This window comes from Xyrauchen texanus, chromosome 13, assembly GCF_025860055.1.
Source record: "Xyrauchen texanus isolate HMW12.3.18 chromosome 13, RBS_HiC_50CHRs, whole genome shotgun sequence".
Classification (NCBI taxonomy): Eukaryota; Metazoa; Chordata; class Actinopteri; order Cypriniformes; family Catostomidae; genus Xyrauchen; species Xyrauchen texanus.
In genome coordinates, this window is record NC_068288.1 from 19071841 (window position 1) to 19092222 (window position 20382).

General features: G+C 40.5%; 1 protein-coding gene across 1 annotated transcript in view; it reads left to right on the forward strand.

Annotated features, from left to right (window-relative positions):
- Positions 1–268: 268 nt before the first annotated feature.
- LOC127653846 (transforming growth factor beta receptor type 3-like) overlaps positions 269–20382 on the forward strand; it is a 202136-nt gene continuing 182022 nt past the window's right edge. The window contains exons 1-2 of the mRNA XM_052140627.1: positions 269–468; positions 12745–12897. Coding sequence (XP_051996587.1) covers positions 12759–12897 — 139 coding nt within the window. The 5' untranslated portion in view covers positions 269–468; positions 12745–12758. The remainder of the gene's footprint in view (positions 469–12744; positions 12898–20382) is intronic.

Sequence of the window (20382 nt, forward strand, 5' to 3'; positions counted from 1 at the left end):
ACTTTAGAGACCTATTAAATGTTAAATTAAAAAAATTCTGTCCCTGTTATACTGTATCCCTCTTTATATAATGAGTATGTTTTCATATAATAATAAATACAACAACAACAACCATTATTATTATTATCATTAATAAAGTGCCCGTTCATGGGCTCAAGAATATGACTGCAGAAAGTAATAGTTTCAAAACCCATTTCATCTCATTCGTCATGATGGATGTGAATCGCAGCCTCCTCTTACTGGCCCCTCCCACTCAAAAACACACAGACACGCACACACTGAAAGCTGGAGGGGTATTTAAAACTTTTTGAGATCTATCACAGTGTCTGTCATCCCGAAAATTGGGCATTTATCGCTCGACCATTTGCTACACTGATAGACAATTTTTGCGCTGGTCCTTTCTCATATCAGTCGAAGTACCGTGAACTCCCTAAGAAAGTTTTCTTGAGCATTACCGGAGATTCGCTGGTATGTCACTTTGCTTCTACCTTTGCTTTTGCTTTAGATGTGTACTTTGCCTTTGTTAATGAATACCAGTTTATGATGGTTTGAAAGAAATCGTATTCAAGCAAGTTTACAGTCTCAAGCTCGCTTCATAGACGCATGCACGCCTTCACAGCGCTCGAACCGACTCAACCAGAACGCACGATCTGTTTACCCTGCACGCGACTTGAAGTATCAATTTTTGACTGTCACATTTTGACACGAGTTACTCCAACAGCACTTAGCAATTATTTAATGTTAAGTTGGAAATAATACAAACACTAACGCATAACGTCCTTTCTGCGCACCCAAATTAGTTCTGGATGAACCCCATCACATTTAAATGAACTAAAGTCAGTTATCCATGTTCTTATCATATAGTTATGTTACTAAGAGAAAGAGTCTTGTTAGGGCAGCATGCTGCATGATCGCTGTAGAAGTTCTGATGTTGTCAGGATTGTGGCTGTGCTCGACCTTCTGACATTTGGGGGACAATGCATTGTCCACACTTTTAATTAACATTAAGGATATGTGGACTGCCCTGATGTATGCACATAGTTCATATAAAGAGGAAAATAGAGGTACAGTCATAATGTTAATTGAGTGCATGCAATAACAAATGCCTCTTCAAATGTATTTGTTGAAGATATTGGGAAATTCTTTGGCAGGCCTGTAAGTATGGACATGGTTGAGATTCGCCATTGGGAATAGCAATATTAAAAAATTTGAGTAATGCAGATTTCCTGATGTCTGTCGGGAGAAGACTTCCTAAATCACTCATCTTGTGTTAATGTCTTAGATATTTTGAGACCCCAAGACCCCTTTCAGTTTTATCAAAATATTGAAATTACCTATAGATTTTACACCTTGTGTCCAAGTGTAATGTGCTTGGTGATTGTTTGGTAGTTATCATTTTAAAGTGCCGAAGAGAACAACAGCTTAAAAGTTGTTGACATATTACTATAATCATCTTCAAAACAAAGTGTTTTTTAAAAAAAATGCAATTGATTTTTGTTAATCCTAAATTATTATGCGTAAGTTTGGCTCGGATTGCAGTTGCTTTAGTTCTCTTTATGCAGGATATAAATTCTCTCATACGTGTTTATCAGTGTACTTTTACTGTCAAAGTATTACAAATCTGTCTGAACTTAAACTGCACTTAAAGAGCAGTTGATAGTCCAAGACAACATTGTTTATTTTGCTCTAGTTATAGTACTTTTTATGGTTATTGTATAGAATGTTTTCTTCTGGTCATTTTGGCTCATTTTAATACCTCATAAATTGTTTATGTTTTAGTTACACATTTACAATAGTAATTTATTCAAGACCTTGCATTATTGGTGCATGCAGACTTTTCATACCTGTCGGACAATAGATAATGCCTCCAAGTGCCTTACATGAGAAACGTAGTGTTTGCTGGGGTTATTGAGAAAACCAGTCATAGTTCTTGAAAGTACCTTTGTGAAACAGTGTAGTGGAGGTGAGGAGTGAAGAGTAAAGTTTCATGAGGACTAAAGACATGTGACTGTTATCTGATTCAAGACCCCAGTGACATGTCAGGTAAGGTCTTCAGGGTTAGCGATTACTCTCTCCCAGCTTATTAGGATCTAAAAACTTAATGCGTACTATGTGTAGCTATGTAGATTAACAGTAGATTAGCTCTTTTATTGAATTTTCAGTGACATTTTCACCTTCATTTTTTATATTTGTCATATTAGAGCTCTGTGGGATGTCTTGGTAGCACTGATGATTCAAAACAAGAAAGGATTATGAGTATAGACTGCATGCTTCATGTTAATGCAAGTGTATGTATGTGCTACTTATGCATGCTCTGATCTCACAAATGGAGGTCATACACCCAGATGTTCAATGTGTAAACATTAAACTTGCAGAGTTTATTTGTGTGTGGTCTTAACGGTGGCCCTGAGGTGTGATTTAGTGTGTGCATGCTGTGTGCCTGATGTGTCAGGTGCTACAGATGTAACATTGGTGCGGTGAGTTGAATGGATGGATCAGTCTCTATGACCGTTGAAGTTGTGGGTTTGTTCGAGTGCAGCTGGCCACTTCATGTTCCCAGTGAGTTACTGTTTGATGCGTCACATCAAGAGGATCCATTTGGGCTGATGAGCACATCCTACTTTATAAACATGTCAAAGAGACCTGCATCACAGTTCACTTACGCAAACGGGAAACCACTCTGTTTAGACTGGATGGCTTCAATAGCAGATATCTTCATTTTCAATCCAAATAAGACTCATTGGCAGTCAAGAGGCAAGTGTTGGACTTAACCATGGTTTTTTGGGAGGCATCCACTGTAAAAATGACCCTAGCTGTGATCTTCAGGTGACCCTTATTTCATTTTCATACAAATCACATGCCACGTTTCTTGGCTTGAATAAACCAAGTAGGCCGGAGTGCGTTGCATTTATTTATACTTGGCTGGAAATTGTTGTGGTGTGCTATTCTCTTGAGGTCATGCTATTTTTTCTTCTTTTTCTTCCCTGCCATGCTGAGATGTCTTTCAGAGGGGCAAGACCAAACAGCCCTCCAAGACCCTTTGAAATTAACCTCTCATAAAGATTTTTGTGACTTTTAGTCGATGTCTATTAACTTTGCAATGTATCACTTTTATCCAAACTGAGCAATTTACCAATGAAAATAATATAAGCAGAGGCAATTAATCCAAGGGAGAACACATATTTTAAACGTATTGGTTATTTTTAAAAGGACAATGCCTTGGATTGCCTCGCTCTGACTTGATTTTTCAAAAGAAATATCAACACAGGAAATACAATTTGTGTTCATCAGTCCATTTCATGAAGTTTTTCAAAGAATAGTTAAAGGGATAGTTTACGCAAAACTGAAAAGTCCCTCATCCTTTACTCCCTCTCATACCATCCCAGATGTGAATGACTTTCATTCTTCTGCAGAATACAAACAAAGAATTTTTGAAGAATATCTCAGCTCTGTAGGTCCAAACAATGCAAGTGAACATTTTGAAAATGCACTCCAAAATGCACATAAGTCAGCATAAAAGTCATCTATAAGACTCCAGTGGTTAAATCAATATCTTCTGAAGTGATATGATAGGTGTGGGTGAGAAACAGATCAATATTTATAAAGATTTTTTTAGTTTTTACTTAAAGTTTTTACCATAAATTCTCCACCCTGCCAAGTAGGGGGCGATATGCACAAAGAAAACAAATCACCAAAAACAAAAGAAGACGGATTTAAATTTTGAACTGTTTCTCACCCAAATGTGTCATATTGCTTCAAAAGATGTGGATTTAACCACTGGAATCTTATGGATTACTTTTATTTTGTGTTTATGTGAGGACCTACAGAGTTAAGATATTCTTCTAAATAGTTTTCGACCCATGTATGTTGCCAAGGCCGATGAATCGGCAGATATTCTGAAATTTTTTATATATTTTTTTTTATTTTAACCCCTTTTCTCCCCAATTTGGAATGCCCAATTCCCACTACTTAGTAGGTCCTCATGTTGGCGCAGTTACTCACCTCAATCCGGGTGGAGGAGGACAAGTTTCTGTTGCTTCTGAGACAGTCAATCTGTTCATCTTATCATGTGGCTCACTGTGCATGACACCACGGAGACTCACAGCATGTGGAGGCTCATACTACCCTCCGTGATCCACGCACAACTTACCAAGCGCCCCATTGAGAGCGAGAACCCCTAATCGCCACAACGAGGAGGTTACCCAATGTGACTTTACCCTCCCTAGCAACCGGAACAATTTGGTTGCTTAGGAGACCTGGCTGGAGTCACTCAGCATGCCCTGGATTCGACAATACATCGCTGAACTATTGAACCCCAATATTCTGACTTTTTTAATTATCTGCAATTATCGGCAACAGTTCCCTGTAACTTTTAACTGTCTTGTCTAAAGATAAAAAGGCAAATATCAATAAACAAACCTCACAAAACTTGAGCAGATCCAGCATGCTGTGGAGCACTCATCAATTTTCCTCTTTCTTTTTTGATGATAAAAGGCAAATATCAGTAAAACTTCTATTATATACCATTTGCAAATATGCAGAACATTGTTTAAACAGATGTATATCACAAACCTCACAAAAATCCAGCGTTTTCTTCCCGTTGAGCGCTCATCTAATATCTTCCTCTGGAGCGTGTATGCTGTCAGCCAAAACTTCAAAATCAGGATAAAAAGTTCCTCTGATTCACAAATTATGATGGTCAGTCTGTGACAATCCAAGCAAGCGATCCAGGCCGTTTAAACTGTCAGGAGATTACTGCTTGCGCTGGATCCGCACAAGCACGTGAGTGCAACTTGAAAGTGAAAGCGCTTCAAGTGTGCTATAAGTAAATGTCTTATTTACCATGCACAGTATGTACAATTGGTTTGATTTGGTATTTTTTTAGAAAATGCAGTTGCTAACGTGGACATGCCATCCATGGCCGCTGGACTACTGTGTGTACTGTTATTTCCTTCTCCTTAGTATAGTAACAATTTCTTCATGTGCAAATGAATTACTAACATTTGATGATTAAACAGAAATCAGAAGAAACAGCTATCTACCATTTAAAATACAATATAATTTTACACTTTGTATGAAATTGAGTAAATATAGTGCTAAATAATAGTTTAGTAATTGTTTTTAGCAATTTTATGTTCATGTTATTTACTATATTAAATTGTGTGATATATCGGCATTGTATCGGCATTCTGGCCATCCTGCGCTCTGGATATCGGCATCGGCCATTTAAAAACACATATTGGTCAAACACAACTTCTAAAAATCTTCGTTTGTATACAGCAGAAGAAAGAAAGTTATACACATCTGGGATGGCATGAGGGTGAGTAAATGATGAGAGAATGTTGTGATCACTGATTTTCATACAATAGAAGTTTATTGTGACTTTAAAGTGTAAAAAAGCACCAAAAGTGTCTTAAAATTAGTCCATGCAACTTGTGCATCAAGTTTTCACTTATCACTTTGTATGATGAACAGACTGAAATTGAAGTCATTATTTTCTAAAATCAAATGAGATCATTGGTCGACACGTCAATAACATCAAAGCTCATTGGTTCTCTTGTGTCATGATGTTTCGTCAAGAGACGCAAGAACCAATGAGGTGTCATGTTATTGACATGTCATCATTTTTGATATGGGCTCAAATATTAGTTGATCATGATTTGATTTGAGAGCGAATAACAACTTAAATTTCAGAAGAATGAAAGTCATATGGGTTTGGATCGACATGAGGGTAAGTAAATGATTTTCATTTTTGTGTGAACCATTCCTTTAAATGAAAGATTTAGAAATTTTATGGACAGACATCTTGACAGTTTTTAAAGTGAGAGCACACATTCACAGTTAGATGCACACCACAAATCTTAAACATTAGCTAGTTATTAAGCATAGTCTGGGGTCTGCTGCCTTCGATTTGTTAATGGCTTTTCCAGGATGTGGCTTAGTGTTATTGTACTATATCTCTCTGATTAAGTGAGAGAGAGAGAGAGAGAGAGAGAGAAAGAGAGAGAGAGATACTTTAAGCAGGAGTCACATGAGGTGATCTATCTCTCAACAGAAACAATGTCACTTTATTTTATAAAGAGTGATCAGATTGCAATAGTAACAGGCCTGTCCACATGCCCATAGTTTTAACTTAGGAAAAAATGGCTACTGTAGCAACTCCTCTGATATACTTTTGGCATGCTGAGACAGTTCAAAGATTGCACCCTCAAGGCTTACTGAGGAGATGATGTCTTGTTGTCAAATAATACAATTATTATTTTGTATTTTAACCTCCAATCCCTGTTATTGGTTGGTCGGCAGATATTATCAGCCAATATTAGCCTTTAACCGATATATCGGTATCAGCGTATATGTTTACCGATATGCGCAGATATGAAAACTTTTTTTCAGAACATATAATGTAGAAAACAATGCTTCATAATTGGTGTAATTTTGTTTACTGAGCTGAGCTGATGGTGGCTCTGCAGACAGGGCGGAGTTAAGCGGTGCGTAATTAAGTGGTGTCTTCTCTGTAAGTTGCTAACTAGTTTGTGAAATACATACTGGAAAGTTAATAAACAATGACCCCATAATTGTCCCTTTTCAATATAACTAATATAACATTAACCCTGTCCCTGACAACCATGTCACTCATGTTTATCACATCTGTTTGATGTGTTAGCCAGCTATAGTTTGTCATTGCAGTCAGTAATGTATCAGATTGAAAGGTCATCGTTAGAGCATCTTTTTGCAGCTCAGCAGACAACAGTGTGGTGGTGGATTGTGTTTGTGTTGATTTCATGCTACGTTGTTTCCTAGTTGGTGAGACGCAATGCTGGAAAGTAAATAAACAACGTCCATCTTTTACTCTTTGTGACAACGAGCTTATAGCTAGCTAGCTAACTACTTACTTACTTACTTAGCCTTGCTACTTTCATTGTTTGTCAGTTGAGAGGAAGCTAATGTGTAAACATGTCACCAAACTAATTTGTTCAGGATTCATATTTTGGTACCCTTCAACCGAACAATTCCAGTCATTGCATTTATAAAATGTAATATTTAAAAGTCTGGTTTTCCACCTTTGAAAGTTTCCCCTGAATTTGTATAGCATAATACGGTGTAACACAGCTGCTGCTGTTTATCTCTTGACTCTGCAGATGTAAATGCTTCTTGTTTTACAACCTGCCCCTAATTGACTGGCAGTATTAAAATAGTCAGCATTTAACTGATACTAAACATACAGTACTGATGTTTATTTAGCTATTTATTTTACTTGAACATATTCTTTATTTTAATGTTCAGCATTTAACTGATACTAAACATGCAGTACTGATTTTTATTTAGCTATTTATTGTATTTTTATTGATTCTTTATTTACATGGTCAGCAATTGACACACTAAACAGTACTGCTGTTTATTTAGCTGTTTATTGTATTTTTATTTATTCTTTATGTAAATGGTCAGCAACTGACTGATACTGAACATACAGTACTGATGTTTTTAAGCTATTTATTGTATTTTTATTTATTCTTTTTTTTCTCAGTGTTCATTTCTAGAATATATTGACAATGTATAATAATAATAATGTCAAATATTTAAGAAAGCATCCTTCTGAGTACCTTTGCATAGTCATATCGGTGCAAAATCAGTGCACAATCCACATAGAAAAGGTCTGTTTTCATTCCGGCTCAAAAATTAACTACATTGGCCACCATATCAGTAATCGGTGAATTTTCCCCCTCTAAAATTGGCATTATCTCAGAAATCCCATATAGGTTAGGCTCTAATTTAAAGGGATAGTTCACCCGAAAAATAAAATTCTCTCATTTACTGACCCTCATGATATCCCAGATACGTTTGACTTTCTTTGTTCTGCAGAACACAAATTAAGGTTTTTAGAAAAATGTTTCAGATCTGTAGGTCCTCACAATGGAAATGAATGGTGACTAGAACTCAGAAGGTAAAAAAAGGACATAAAGTTAGTAGAAAAGTAATCCATTATGGCTACAGTGGTTGAATCCATATCGTCTGAAGCGATATGATAGGTGTTGGGGAGAAATGGAACAATATTTAAGTCCTGGTTTTACTGTAAATGTACTTTTTCACTTTCACATTCTGCCACCTACTGGTTGGGGCTGGTCAAAGGTGGAGATTTATAGTAAAAAATGATTTAAATATTGATCTCTTTCTCACCCACTCCTGACTAAAGAGAGAGAGAGAGAGAGAGAATGTGTGTGTGTGTTTGAGAGAGAGAGAGAGAGAGAGAGAGAGAGAGAGACTTTAAGTAGGAGTCACATGAGGTGATCTTTCTCTCAACAGAAACAAAGTCACTTTATTTTATAAATAGAGATCAGATCGCAACAGTAACAGGCCTGATAGTTTTAACTTAGGAAAAAATGGCCACTGTAGAATCTCCTCTGATATACTTTGGTTTGCATGCTGAGACAGTTCAGAGATTCCACCCTCAAGGCTTACAGAGGTGTTGATATCTGGTTGTCAATTAATAAAATAAAAAATAACATGCTGTGTACCATACCATTTCACCCATCGGTCTATGATCTTTCAATATTAAAGAGACAGTTCACCCTTTTACTCACCATCATGATGTTCAAAATCTATTTGACATTCGTTCTTTTTAATTTTATTTCCTTTGTCGTCTTAGATGAGTGGAGTCTAAAATGCATTTAGTGTGAGAATGGCATTGTAGGTTCTTATACAAAAGCAGTGGGCACTGGCTTTGGCCCCTCTGCTGGAAGTGCAATAGTCGTTGAGATCCTCCAAAGTGACTTCCCAGCTTCAGCAGCTGCCCATGTGTGAATGGCTCTTTGTTTCTGCAGCTGTTTGCAGAGAGAGAGAGAGAGAGAGAGACCGCTCTCCTCATCAGTACTTAAACAGAGAATGTGACAGAATGATAAAAGAGGCCGGAAACAGAGAGTGAGAGAGAGTTTTATATACTGATAAAGTTGTGGCTTTCATTACTCTTCACTTGGGGACGTCCCCTGGATCCCCTGTGGTTGGACTTAACTATTCAAAAATTTTATAATCGACTTAAGTTTGAAAGTTTGAAAGAAATAGTTCACCCAGAAATGAGCATTCTGTCATAATTTACTCACCCCTCATGTTGTTCCAAACCTGTATGACTTACTTTTTTATGCAAAAGAGAAACAGGATGTTTCCTGAATATCTTGGCCATCTTTTTAATACAGTGGCAATGGAACGTGAACTTGCGTTGCTTTTTTTTGCGCTTGTTACACACAGGGTTAATGGTGGACTCAAACAGGTAACCGTTCTATTCCACCACCTACACTAGATCGTTTGTCTAGGGGTCCATACCCTACCACTAATCCCATTCTTAACTTGTGTGTGTGCCACTGAGCTTACCTCATTCTGGAACACCTGGTGAGCTCCGTTGGGTAGCGGTCGGCTGATTATTCCTCCAAAGTTGCCTCTGACACAACCTGTTTTAACTGTATCAGGGCAGGTAAGCTCCACCCTGCCCCCCAGTTTATGGGATGTGTAATATCGAAGTGTGGTGTCTAAAATAAAGTTTTCCCGTCAACATGCAAGCAAGCCACCATGAAAAAGATTCTCACACAACGGTCATGAACGAGCAATGGATGTCAAAGATTTTGACTGTAAAAAGACTTACATTTCCTGTGGCTTTTCACCAAAACATAAATCTTTAGAAGACTTGGAATATGACACCCGAGATTATTTTGAGGCCTTTTTTAAGCTTTAAAATTAGGCGTTATCCACTGCCATTGTATTGAAAAGACAGAAAAGATATTCAATAAAACATCTCCAGATATCGATTCTAAAATTAACTGGGACAGTAGTGGTGGTCTCTGACTCACCAGCACCCTGCCCCTGTAATTGTACGGGTGGCTGGCTACTCTGAATGTAGCCTAACTGCTAAACCATCAGTGAAATGCCTGGTTTTACCTAGCGTGACAAACCTGTGATGTTTTTAGGTCAGGTTAAATTGAGTGTTATTGGCAATGCCCTTGAGAGTGTGTGTGTGTGTGTGTGTGTGTGTGTGTGTGTGTGTGTGTGTGTGTTTTAAGCAGAAACATCTGGTGTTACTGATTTGTGGATCTGCTGTTTCGTAAGAGGTCGTTTTCACGAGTTGATGAAAAAGGCAGCAATGTACAAACTGGCTGAGCTGCGCAACCTCACAAGCTGGTGTCTCACCCACAGCTATGATATCTTTTCAGAAGATATGGATTTAACCAACAAACTTTTAGATTGGCTTTATGTCTTTTTCGGACTTTCTGAGTTTTGGCCACCATTCACTTGTGTTGCATGGACCAACAGAGCTGAAATATTCTTCTAAAAATCTTCATTTGTGTTATGCAGAAGAAAAAAAGTCCTACGATTAGTGGTCAAATGATATTGGGTTTTTAATGGCCGAATCCGATATCTGGAGAGCAGGGTGGCCAATAGGCTGTTACAATGACTATATATCACACAATTTAATATAGTAAATTACATAAACATAAAATTGCTAAAAAAAAAAAAAAAAAAACAATAAAATCTTATTTAGCACTATATTTACTTAATTTCACACAGAAGTTTAACTTTGTAAAATCAAAAAATAGATACAACTAATAATAATAATAATAATATTGTATTTTAAATGGTAGATAGCAGTTTCTTCTTATTTCTGTTTAGTCATCAAATTTTAGTCATTTATTTGCTCGAAGAAATTGTTAATATTTTAGGAAGAAGGAAGTAACAGTACACACAGTAGCCCATCAACCATGGATGGCATATCCACGTTAGTGATTGCATTTTCTAAAAAAATACAGAATCAAACCAATTGTACATACTGTACAGTGCATAGTAAATAAGACATTTACTTTTTATATTATTTATTTAGTTATTTTTCTAACACTTTTTGTAATAAATTATTTTTGAGTTTAATACTAAAAAGTGTACATGTATATCCTTTCTTATATGCTGAGAACTTTCGTGACCCATGACTTATAAAAAATATATAATTATTTTTATTTCTTTGATTATTTATCTTTCCCTTATTTAGGTATACAGATGTTTAAAAATGTGTTTTTAAATTGTTATTTACTTTATTTTAATTATTTATTTTTGTCCTTTACATTCTTGTCTTTATGACTCAGTGATAGTATTAATATATTGTTGAATCTGTGTAATTTTGTACACCTTATTGAATATTTATGGAACCTTCTGTTAAAAAAAAGTTTTAGCACAATGTTTGGACTTTCAGATGGTCCCTTAGCCTACTGTCCACAGTTTTAGCATGTTTCAGCACAGTGTGTGGAATTTTCAGACGACCCCTTACCCACCATATGAAAAATTTCCAACCTATATCTATGTTAAATAAAGGATCTGGAACGATTGATTCTATATGGGACGCATAATTTAATATTTATTAATATGGCTGATATATTGGTCGAACACTAATACACATGTGTGATAACAATAGGGTCTGATGAGAGAATTTTCATTTTTGGGTGAACTATCCCTTTAAGGCTTGTTCAGATACCTTGATACTAGATATGGGATGGTGGCCATGGAAAACTAATTTTGTCAGAATGGAATTAAACTGACTGAATCGAGTCTGACATGACATTTTAGAGGCTCAGAGTAGACATAAATGTTTTGAATGCCATCTTAGATTTGTTTGAAAGGTTTTTATTTGTTGACTCAATATATGTCAGTTAAGCGGATGGTATGTTTATTATTGGGTCATTTTTGTCAGGTGGAGTGAGTGAGAGCTCATGTGGATAATGCATGTTGTATTTAAGGGCTGCTGGTGTGGCATATGTTAGGTTTAATCCACCTTCTGGTGAACCCCCGCTTCATCTCTCGAGTTCAGTCGTGGTTTTGATAGTTAGCGGTTGCCTGTTAATACTCTTAACTGCTGTCTGTTATCTGCATTTCAGCATTTAATTTCTATTGATTGTAGAGCTGCACAATGTTTAAATTTGTAAATTATTTCATTGATATTATGATTGAAATAAATTTTTATTAATAATTTACATATAATTGACATTACCTAAATGGTCAACTTCACATTAGCTCTTTTTGCAGCATGAAAATAAAACTTTAGGATAAACAATACACACACGTCTTTCTGTGATTGGTTACAACGCTTAACTGCTGCGGCAAATAATTCTAAATATAAAATCTGGATACCACAAAGACCTAAGCATTAAAATTGATATATATATATATATATATATATATATATATATATATATATATATATATATATATCCTCCTTGAAAGTGCACTTAAGAAACCACTGATAATACAAATCTTAATCAGAAAAAAGCATAACTTGATTTTTTTTTACTTTAGCAAGCCTTGATATTTAAGTAGCATTTTGTTTTTCAGGCTAAAAATGTTTTTTTTATTATTTTTTTTTTATATATATCCAGTTCAGAGTATCAGCTACTGTTATGCAATTAGTTAATTGTGGCAGCTGTAATTGTAATCTCTAATATTTATTTGATTATTTGTGCAGCCCTAGTTTTCATTTGTTTACATCGTTCTGTTACGTGAGACATGGAACATTGGAGGTGAGAGTGTGACATGAAGACCCATTTGTTCTCTTGATTCTCACCCCTCATGCAAGGCTTAATTAGTTAAAGATTAACCAGAGCCGCCACCTCGACCAGAGCTCTGCTGTCTCCTCACATCTGAGCCCACAAGATGTGACAGGAAGACCCTAATTCCCTGCTGCCTGGTCACTGACTGGCATATTTTTCCCTCTCTCTACAGACTGTCTTTGGACAATGCGAGCAGATACCTCACTGCTTTTGTTTCTACCACGTCTTGCTTCAGGGAGGTGTTCTCTTCCAGCTATGTGGCCAACGGCACACATACACCCCTTCAGCATCCTTATTTTGACCCTCTGCAGCTTGGCCTCAGCAGGTAAGAGCTGTTATTCTCATCACCCATCCTCTCTCTCCTGGTTTCTGGAATAGTAGGTCAAGAGTGAGTGAATAATGCATGACTTTGCATTGAGCCGTTTGTGTCATCTGTGATGTTTTACTTGTAAAAATGAAGGAAAGGACATGTTACGAACAGCCTTTCAAATGTGCTATGTCATGGCTTGTGATTAAGTGAATACCAGTGCTCATGCACGCTTGAGAAATATGAATGTTTTTAAGCATCTGTGTTTAAAGGTAAGTGTGTAATTTCTGATTCATAGCAACACCAAACGGAATTGCGAAAAAAATTATGATTTCAAGGCTGCTGGATACAACATTAGTTAAACAATATGTTGGCATGTTGGACCGCTCAAACAAACAGTAATGTTTAGAAAGTACCAAATATAATGTATTAGTAGATATCTACTGTGCATTCTTGTGTTGTACTCAAGGGGGCAATATAGTTACCTTCAAATATTTGTGCCAGTGCACCGGATGTTGGGCAGCTAGCTATAAACTAGCCTATGTTGACAGTTTAAATAACTTTAGATAACTTCCTCAACAAGATTCTTTTTCTCCAACATGACAGTAGTTGGAAAGAGAAAAGTGACAGTACTTTACACTCATTCATTGTGTTATGTAATGTGTTTGGACACATTTCAGAATGCAACAACATGTGTAGACCTTTCTTAGCTAGAGACGTTTGCATTCAGTACTCGCGTAGAGCAGTGGTTCTAAATATTTTTTGTCACGCTCCCCTTTGAAACATGAAATCTTTTTGCTTTTAAAACACTAACTAAATTTTCTTTCAATGTATCATGAAGATAATGTATCATGAAGAAAAACACAACAATGAAAACTGAATGCATTCTTTGAGTTTTCACTGTTTTGTTGAATCATTTTAAACTTGAATTAAAAGGGATAGTTCACCCAAAAATGAAAATTCTCTCATCATTTACTCACCCTCATGCCATTTGAGATGTGTATGACTTTCTTTCTTCAGCAGAACAAAAATTAAGATTTTTAGAAGAATATTTCAGCTCTGTATGTCCATTCTATAGAAATTAATGGTGATCGGACATTTGTAGCCCCAAAAATCACATAAAGGAAACATAAAACTAATCCATATGACTCCGGTGGTTAAATCCATATCCAAAATTTTACTTTTTTTTTTTTTTTTTTACTCTATATCTCCTTTATTGTAGTGTCACAAGGGGCTTCTTTCAGGAGCCTCGGATACCTCTGAATATGAAAAAGGCCAATGCCAAATTGGTGAACAGTATTTGCTTGTCCCACCCCCTTCAGTCTTTCTTCGGAGCCGAATGGTTGTGTGTATGCAGCGAGCTGAAAAATCTCACTTCTGTTCCACTCACCACTAAAAGAGAGCTTTCCTGTTGGATCTATGGCGCATTGCCAGTGGCTTTCTCCCTCCTCTGCACGCCAGTGCAGTCCACGCCCCTGGGCGCATTGACAGTTTCAAAAAGAGCAAACAACTCCTCTAAAAGAGTATTATTTTCTCTAAAAGAGTTAACGCATTTGCGTTGAACGTGTTTTTAAAGACGCGTCTTTATCAAGATGCCCTTCCTCCTTTGTGTTGTTCCTGGATGCGGCAGATATCTCTCCACTTCTGAAGGCCATAGGCGCTTGGATGGTTCATCTTCTCATTGCAAGAACCTGACCATGGCATCGTTGCGTTAGAGACTTTCCTTTCTCAAGGGAAACGGCACTCCAGCTACCCCCCACATTGCTCCTTCCCACGGGATTGTGGCCGACCACTGGTTATGGAGGCGATTTGGGGAGTTCTGTGGGCGCAGTTTTGCCAGGTAAATCCCCACGAACCACCCGCCCCCCCAGCACACTCGATTGCTTCCGTCCGAGCTCTTGAGACTGGCTCGCCTCATGGGCAGTCAGATGTCTCTGTTAATGCCATGGAGCAGGATGATGATGTTGCCGCTGCATCGGAGAGCGTCGCGGCATCTGATGCGGCTGGGCTGCAGCCTTTGTGCTTGCCCGCCATGATGTCCGATATGCTTGCCCGGGCCACCGTGAGCGTGGGGCTGGACTGGAACCCTCCATCCTCCCTTCGACCCTTGGGTCAGGGCGCCGCTCGAAGCCATGCCCCCCTGGTTCCTTTCTTCCCAGAGGTTCATGAGGAGTTAACAAGGTTGTGGAGGGCACCTTTTACTGCCCAGAACCGACCTCCTTACTCGTCCGCTCTTACTACCCTCGATGGCGGGACGGTCCACGGGTAAACGGTGGTCCCCCGGATGGACAAAGTGGTTGCGGTGCCCCTGTTACCACAAAGTGCAACTACTTGGCGGGATCATCCTGCACTCCTCTCCAAGGCTTGTAGGACAACATCGTCGCTGACAGCAAAAGCCTACAAGCCCTGCATGCCATGGCCCTCCTGCAAGTTCACCAGGCCAAGACACTAAAAGATCTGCACATGGTAGTCCTGATTCTGATGTGCTGCAGGAACTGTGCACAGCTACCGACCTTGCCCTCCGGGCCACGAAGGTCACGGCGCAGGCACTCGGACAGGCGATGGCCACCCTTGTGGTCCAGGAACTTGGTCAAGATGCTGGAAACTGACAAAGCCTGCTTTCTCAACCCTCCCATCTCCCAGCTCAGTCTATTCGGTGACACCATTGACGACTTTGCCCAGCAGTTTTCAGTGGTGAAAAAGCAGACGGAGTCCATCCAACACATCCTACCTCGGCTCCAGTCTACATCGAGCCCCGTCTGCTCACTGAGGCCACCCCCTGTGGTGGCAAAAAAACAGCAGGTAGCTCCGCCTCTGCTAGGGCCCAGCTCTCAGCCCTGGAGTAGAGATACCCGCAGGAAGCGGATGCCCCCGTTTCACGAACTTCCCAAGCGTTCCTGAGATGGACCACCCAGGGGATGAGATGTTCGCTCAGGAGCTAGTAGCCAGACCATTCCTTCCCCCAGTGGAGGGCCGGGAGGAGAATCCTTGGTTTCCGTTTTTTCAATAAAAGAGCGATTTCCTCATCCCCTGGGTCACCTAGCCGGTGCCTGCAAATGCCGTTCTCACCGTACCCCGGCAACAAAACCTTACAGGTGAAGTGGCACTCTGGATGTAGAAACTTCACCTCCACATCCACGTCTTTACAGCGTTCTCAATCTCGGCCGGGTTTCTACAGCCCTTACTTCATCGTACCAAAAAAGGAGGTGGGTTGAGGTCAATCCTGGACCTGTGAGTTCTCAACCGGACTCTGCACAAACTCCCATTCAAGATGCTCACGCAAAAACACATTCTAACATGCGTCCGCCATCAAGATTGGTTCGCAGCGGTAGACATGAAGGACGCATACTTTCACAACTCAATTTTGCCCCAACACCGACCCTCTCTATGGTTCACATTTGAGGTTGTGAAGGTCACCTAGACTGCCCTTGCCCGATAAGGGAAATGGGCATCCGCATACTCAACGACTGGCTGATCTTAGCTCACTCTCGAGAGGCACTATGCACCCACAGGTACCAGGTGCTCAGGCACCGCAGCCGTCTAGGGCTTCAGGTCAGCTGGGAAAAAAGAAAGCTCTCCCCGGTTCAGAGCATCTCTTTTCTCGGCATGGAGTTAGACTCAGTCTCAATGGTAGTGCGTCTCACAAACGAGCGCATGCAATCAGTGCTGAATTGCCTCTCGTCATTGAAAATATGCACTGCGGTCCCTCTAAAACAGTTCCAGAGGCTCCTGGGGCATATGGCATCCTCAGCCATGGTTGCGCCACTAGGGTTGATGCATATGAGACCACTCCAGCACTGGCTTCAGACTCGAGTCATGAGATGGGCATGTTGCCATGGCACGTATCATGTGATCTTCACACCCCTCTCCTGTCAGTTATTCAACCCCTGGACAGACCTCTATTTCCTGCGGACAACAGTCCCCCTGCAGCATGTGTCCAGATGCATCGTGGTCACCACAAATGCCTCCAAACAGGGTTGGGACGCTGTGTGCAATGGACATGCAGCTGCCGGTTCCTGGTCGGGCCCGCAGCTATGTTGGCACATCAGCTGCCTAGAGTGTCTGGCTGTATTTCTTGCCCTGCGGAGGTTTCTCCCACTGATGCGAGCAAGCATGTCTTGATCCTTTCAGACAGCTCCGCTACGGTAGCATTTATAAATCGCCATGGTGACATGCGCTCTCGTCATATGTCACAACTCGCACCCATCTCCTCCTTTGGAGTCAGCACTGACTGAGGTCGTGGCATGCCAGTCATATACTGGGTAGCCTCTACACGACAGTAGATGCGCTGTCACGACAGGCTCCACTGAACAGAGAGTGGAGCCTCCACCTCCAGGTGGTTCAGCTGATCTGGGACCGTTATGGCAAAGCACAGGTAGACCTGTTCACTTCCCATGAGAATTCCCATTGGTACTCCCTCAGGTCGGAGGCAAGTCCCCTCGAGACAGATGCGTTGGCACACAGTTGGCCCTGGGGGCTGCGCAAGTAGGCATTTCCCCCTGTGAGCATACTTGCACAGGTGCTTTGCAAGGTCAGGGAGGACGGGGAACAATCACTCTAGTGGCCCCTTACTGGCCCACCCGGACTTTGTTCTTGGATCTTATGCTACCCGCAACAGCACCTCCCTGGCAAATCCCCCTGATTAAAGACCTTCTTTCTCAGGGACGGGGCACCCTCTGGCATCCAAGTCCAGACCTCTGGAACCTCCACGTCTGGTCCCTGGATGGGATGCGGAAGATTTGCGTGGTCTACCACCAGCTGTTGTAGACACAATCAACCAAGCCAGAGCTCCCTCCACCAGGCAGCTTCACTCTCCGTTGTCCTTACGGGCCTTCAGAGAACCCCCTTCGAGCCTCTAGAATCAATGAAGCTAAGTTTTGTCTCCCAGAAGACGGCCCTCCTGATTACTCTCACTTCCATCAAGAGAGTTGGAGACCTGCAAGCGTTCTCTGTCAGTGACACTTTGCATGGATTTCGGTCCGGCAGATGCTCATGTTATCCTAAGACCTTGACCGGGCTATGTGCCCAAGGTTCCTATGACCCCTTTCAGGGACCATGTAGTGAACCTGCAAGTGCTGCCCCGGGAGGAGGCAGACCCAGCCTTATCGTTGCTGTGTCCGGTACGGGCTGTGTGTACCTATTTGTACCGCACACAGAGCTTTGGACTCTCTGAGCAGCACTTTGTTTGCTTTGGCAGACAGTGGAAAGGGAACACTGTCTCCAAACAGAGGCTTGCCCACTGGGTAGTTGACGCCATCGCATTGACCCTTGGGCAGTCCCCTCTGCCCCCCGTCGCAGCAACTCCTCCCTTGCTAGGTAGGATCTACCACCGCACCACTTCCTGTGGACTGAAAACCCATGTGAGGTATTTTCCACATTTTCATGCTCCCATGCTTGCCACGTCGCTTGTTCCCACCCATCAAGGGAATCCTTGGTCGGATGCCGGGAACCTAATTAAAACAATATGACATCTTAGTAGGGCATCGGGGAGGGTTACATGCAGTCTGATGCTCAAATTCCTTTGGCACGCTACAGCTTGCTGCACCAGCATCAACAGATCATGTAACATGGTTCAGTGTAGGTGGCGCTATTGAATAGGGACCCCTTGTGTCACTACAATTGACACAATGTCAAGTGAGTGACAGAAAGGCAATGTCTAGGTTACTAGTGTAACCCCTGTTCCCTGATGGAGGGAACGAGACATTGTGTCCACCTTGCCACAACACTGTACCAAGCCGTTATAATGGCCCAACCTTATTCTCGGCTCCTTGGTGCAGAACCTGATTGAACAGATGCAAGATCCCCGCCTTTTATATCCGTATGTCCGGGGACGTGACATGCAAATTTAATTTACAGTAGAACAGCTCACCCCAAAAATAACTGTATGACTTTTTTAATCTGTGAAACAATATCATTGATGAGAGAATGGTGACTGTGACTGTCAAGATTAAAAAGCACATAAAAGCTATAATTTAATTCTTATTAAGCTATACACCAGCTTTGTGTTAATTTCATCCATTTGAATGGCACACGCATGAGATTGTCTTTGTTTAGAGTGCACCTGACACACAAGGAGAATTAAATGAAGGAAAAGAAATTGCTCACTCTGGTTCTTGTGTGTTTTGTCATTGCATAAAATTTTAATGTGTGAAATTGAACGAGATTTGAAAATGGGGCAGACTTTCACACCGCACATTTTGAGAACCACTCGTTTAGAGAATGTCATGGAACATGAAATGGGATAGGAAGAAGTATTTTGATGTCAAAAGAGTTACACATTTCACCTTTAAATAGCTGCGATGCTTGGGTAGCTTTGGATCCATTTGCTATATGTGACTTTATGCATGTCTTTATTTATTCCGACACATGAAAACCAGGCATGCTCTTTTTCAGAACTTTGTGTAGGGTGTGTTCTTGATAAGCTGTTCTCAATGCCTTGACAAAGTGAGGCAGTGTGTCTGTTTCGCCCCCTATGTTCGGAATCTCCTAGGTTCCTCCCAGCATGAGTCTTCTAGTTCTGGCTGTCAGAGAGCAGAGGCTGGGGGGATTTGCATTAAGAAAGTGCTGACAGCCTCAATCTCTCAGCCTGAAACACCAGCGCCACACATCAGCTATGCCTCCCCTATCCTGACTCAGGCAGCTCTATCTGTATGATTGATCAGAGCTTGTAGGCTCTGTCTCTTCAGAAGAGTGATGATTTGTTCCCCTCTGGCACAAAAGCTTGACAGAGAATTGCATGCCAAGAGAAAAAGGGAAAGAAAACAATATGGCAGCAACAAAACAAACAGAAGAAACAGGCAAAATTATGAGTCATCAAGTCTGGATTGTCAGGATGGAGTGTTATGATTTAAGAGAGTGGGTATTTGTCAGCGTTCTGTGATTTGCTTCTTGTGCGGTTGTACATGGCTTTGTCGGTAACAGATCCCAGTGGTCATTCTCAGCACTTTTTTATTTTTCTATCACTCAAACCAGAGTCTTTTCTTCTATACTTTATAGAACAAATCCCATTCCTGAGGGCATAGGTTTAGATTTTGAAATATGAATGAATCTTGCTCCATGTCCTAACCAGGCACGACGTGACAAGTTTCCAATGATAAATGTGTCACAAAAGCGTAAATCAGAACATATTTAATATTTTATATAAAGTTATGTGGAAAAGGATATGCGACCAATGAGATTCACTGTGGGTGGTGCTACCTAGCTCAACCCCACAGAAATGGAACCAAGTGGCTGACAAAATGTCCTGTTGCTTGTCACTGTCACAAATGTTTAGGACAGAATGTCAGATTAACATGGAAGATATTACTTTTATGAGTAACTGTGAAATCCAGTTGTGCCTGGATCAACAGTCCTATCAACCAATCAGACTTCTTTGATTTTAGAAGTATTTCATGGTTAGGGTAAGGATCAGGGATTATAGATAAGCCTAGGGCTGTGTTTCCTTGATTTGAACGTTTTTAATCACAGCTTTTATCACAATACTTTGTTGCGTTGCACCTGGTT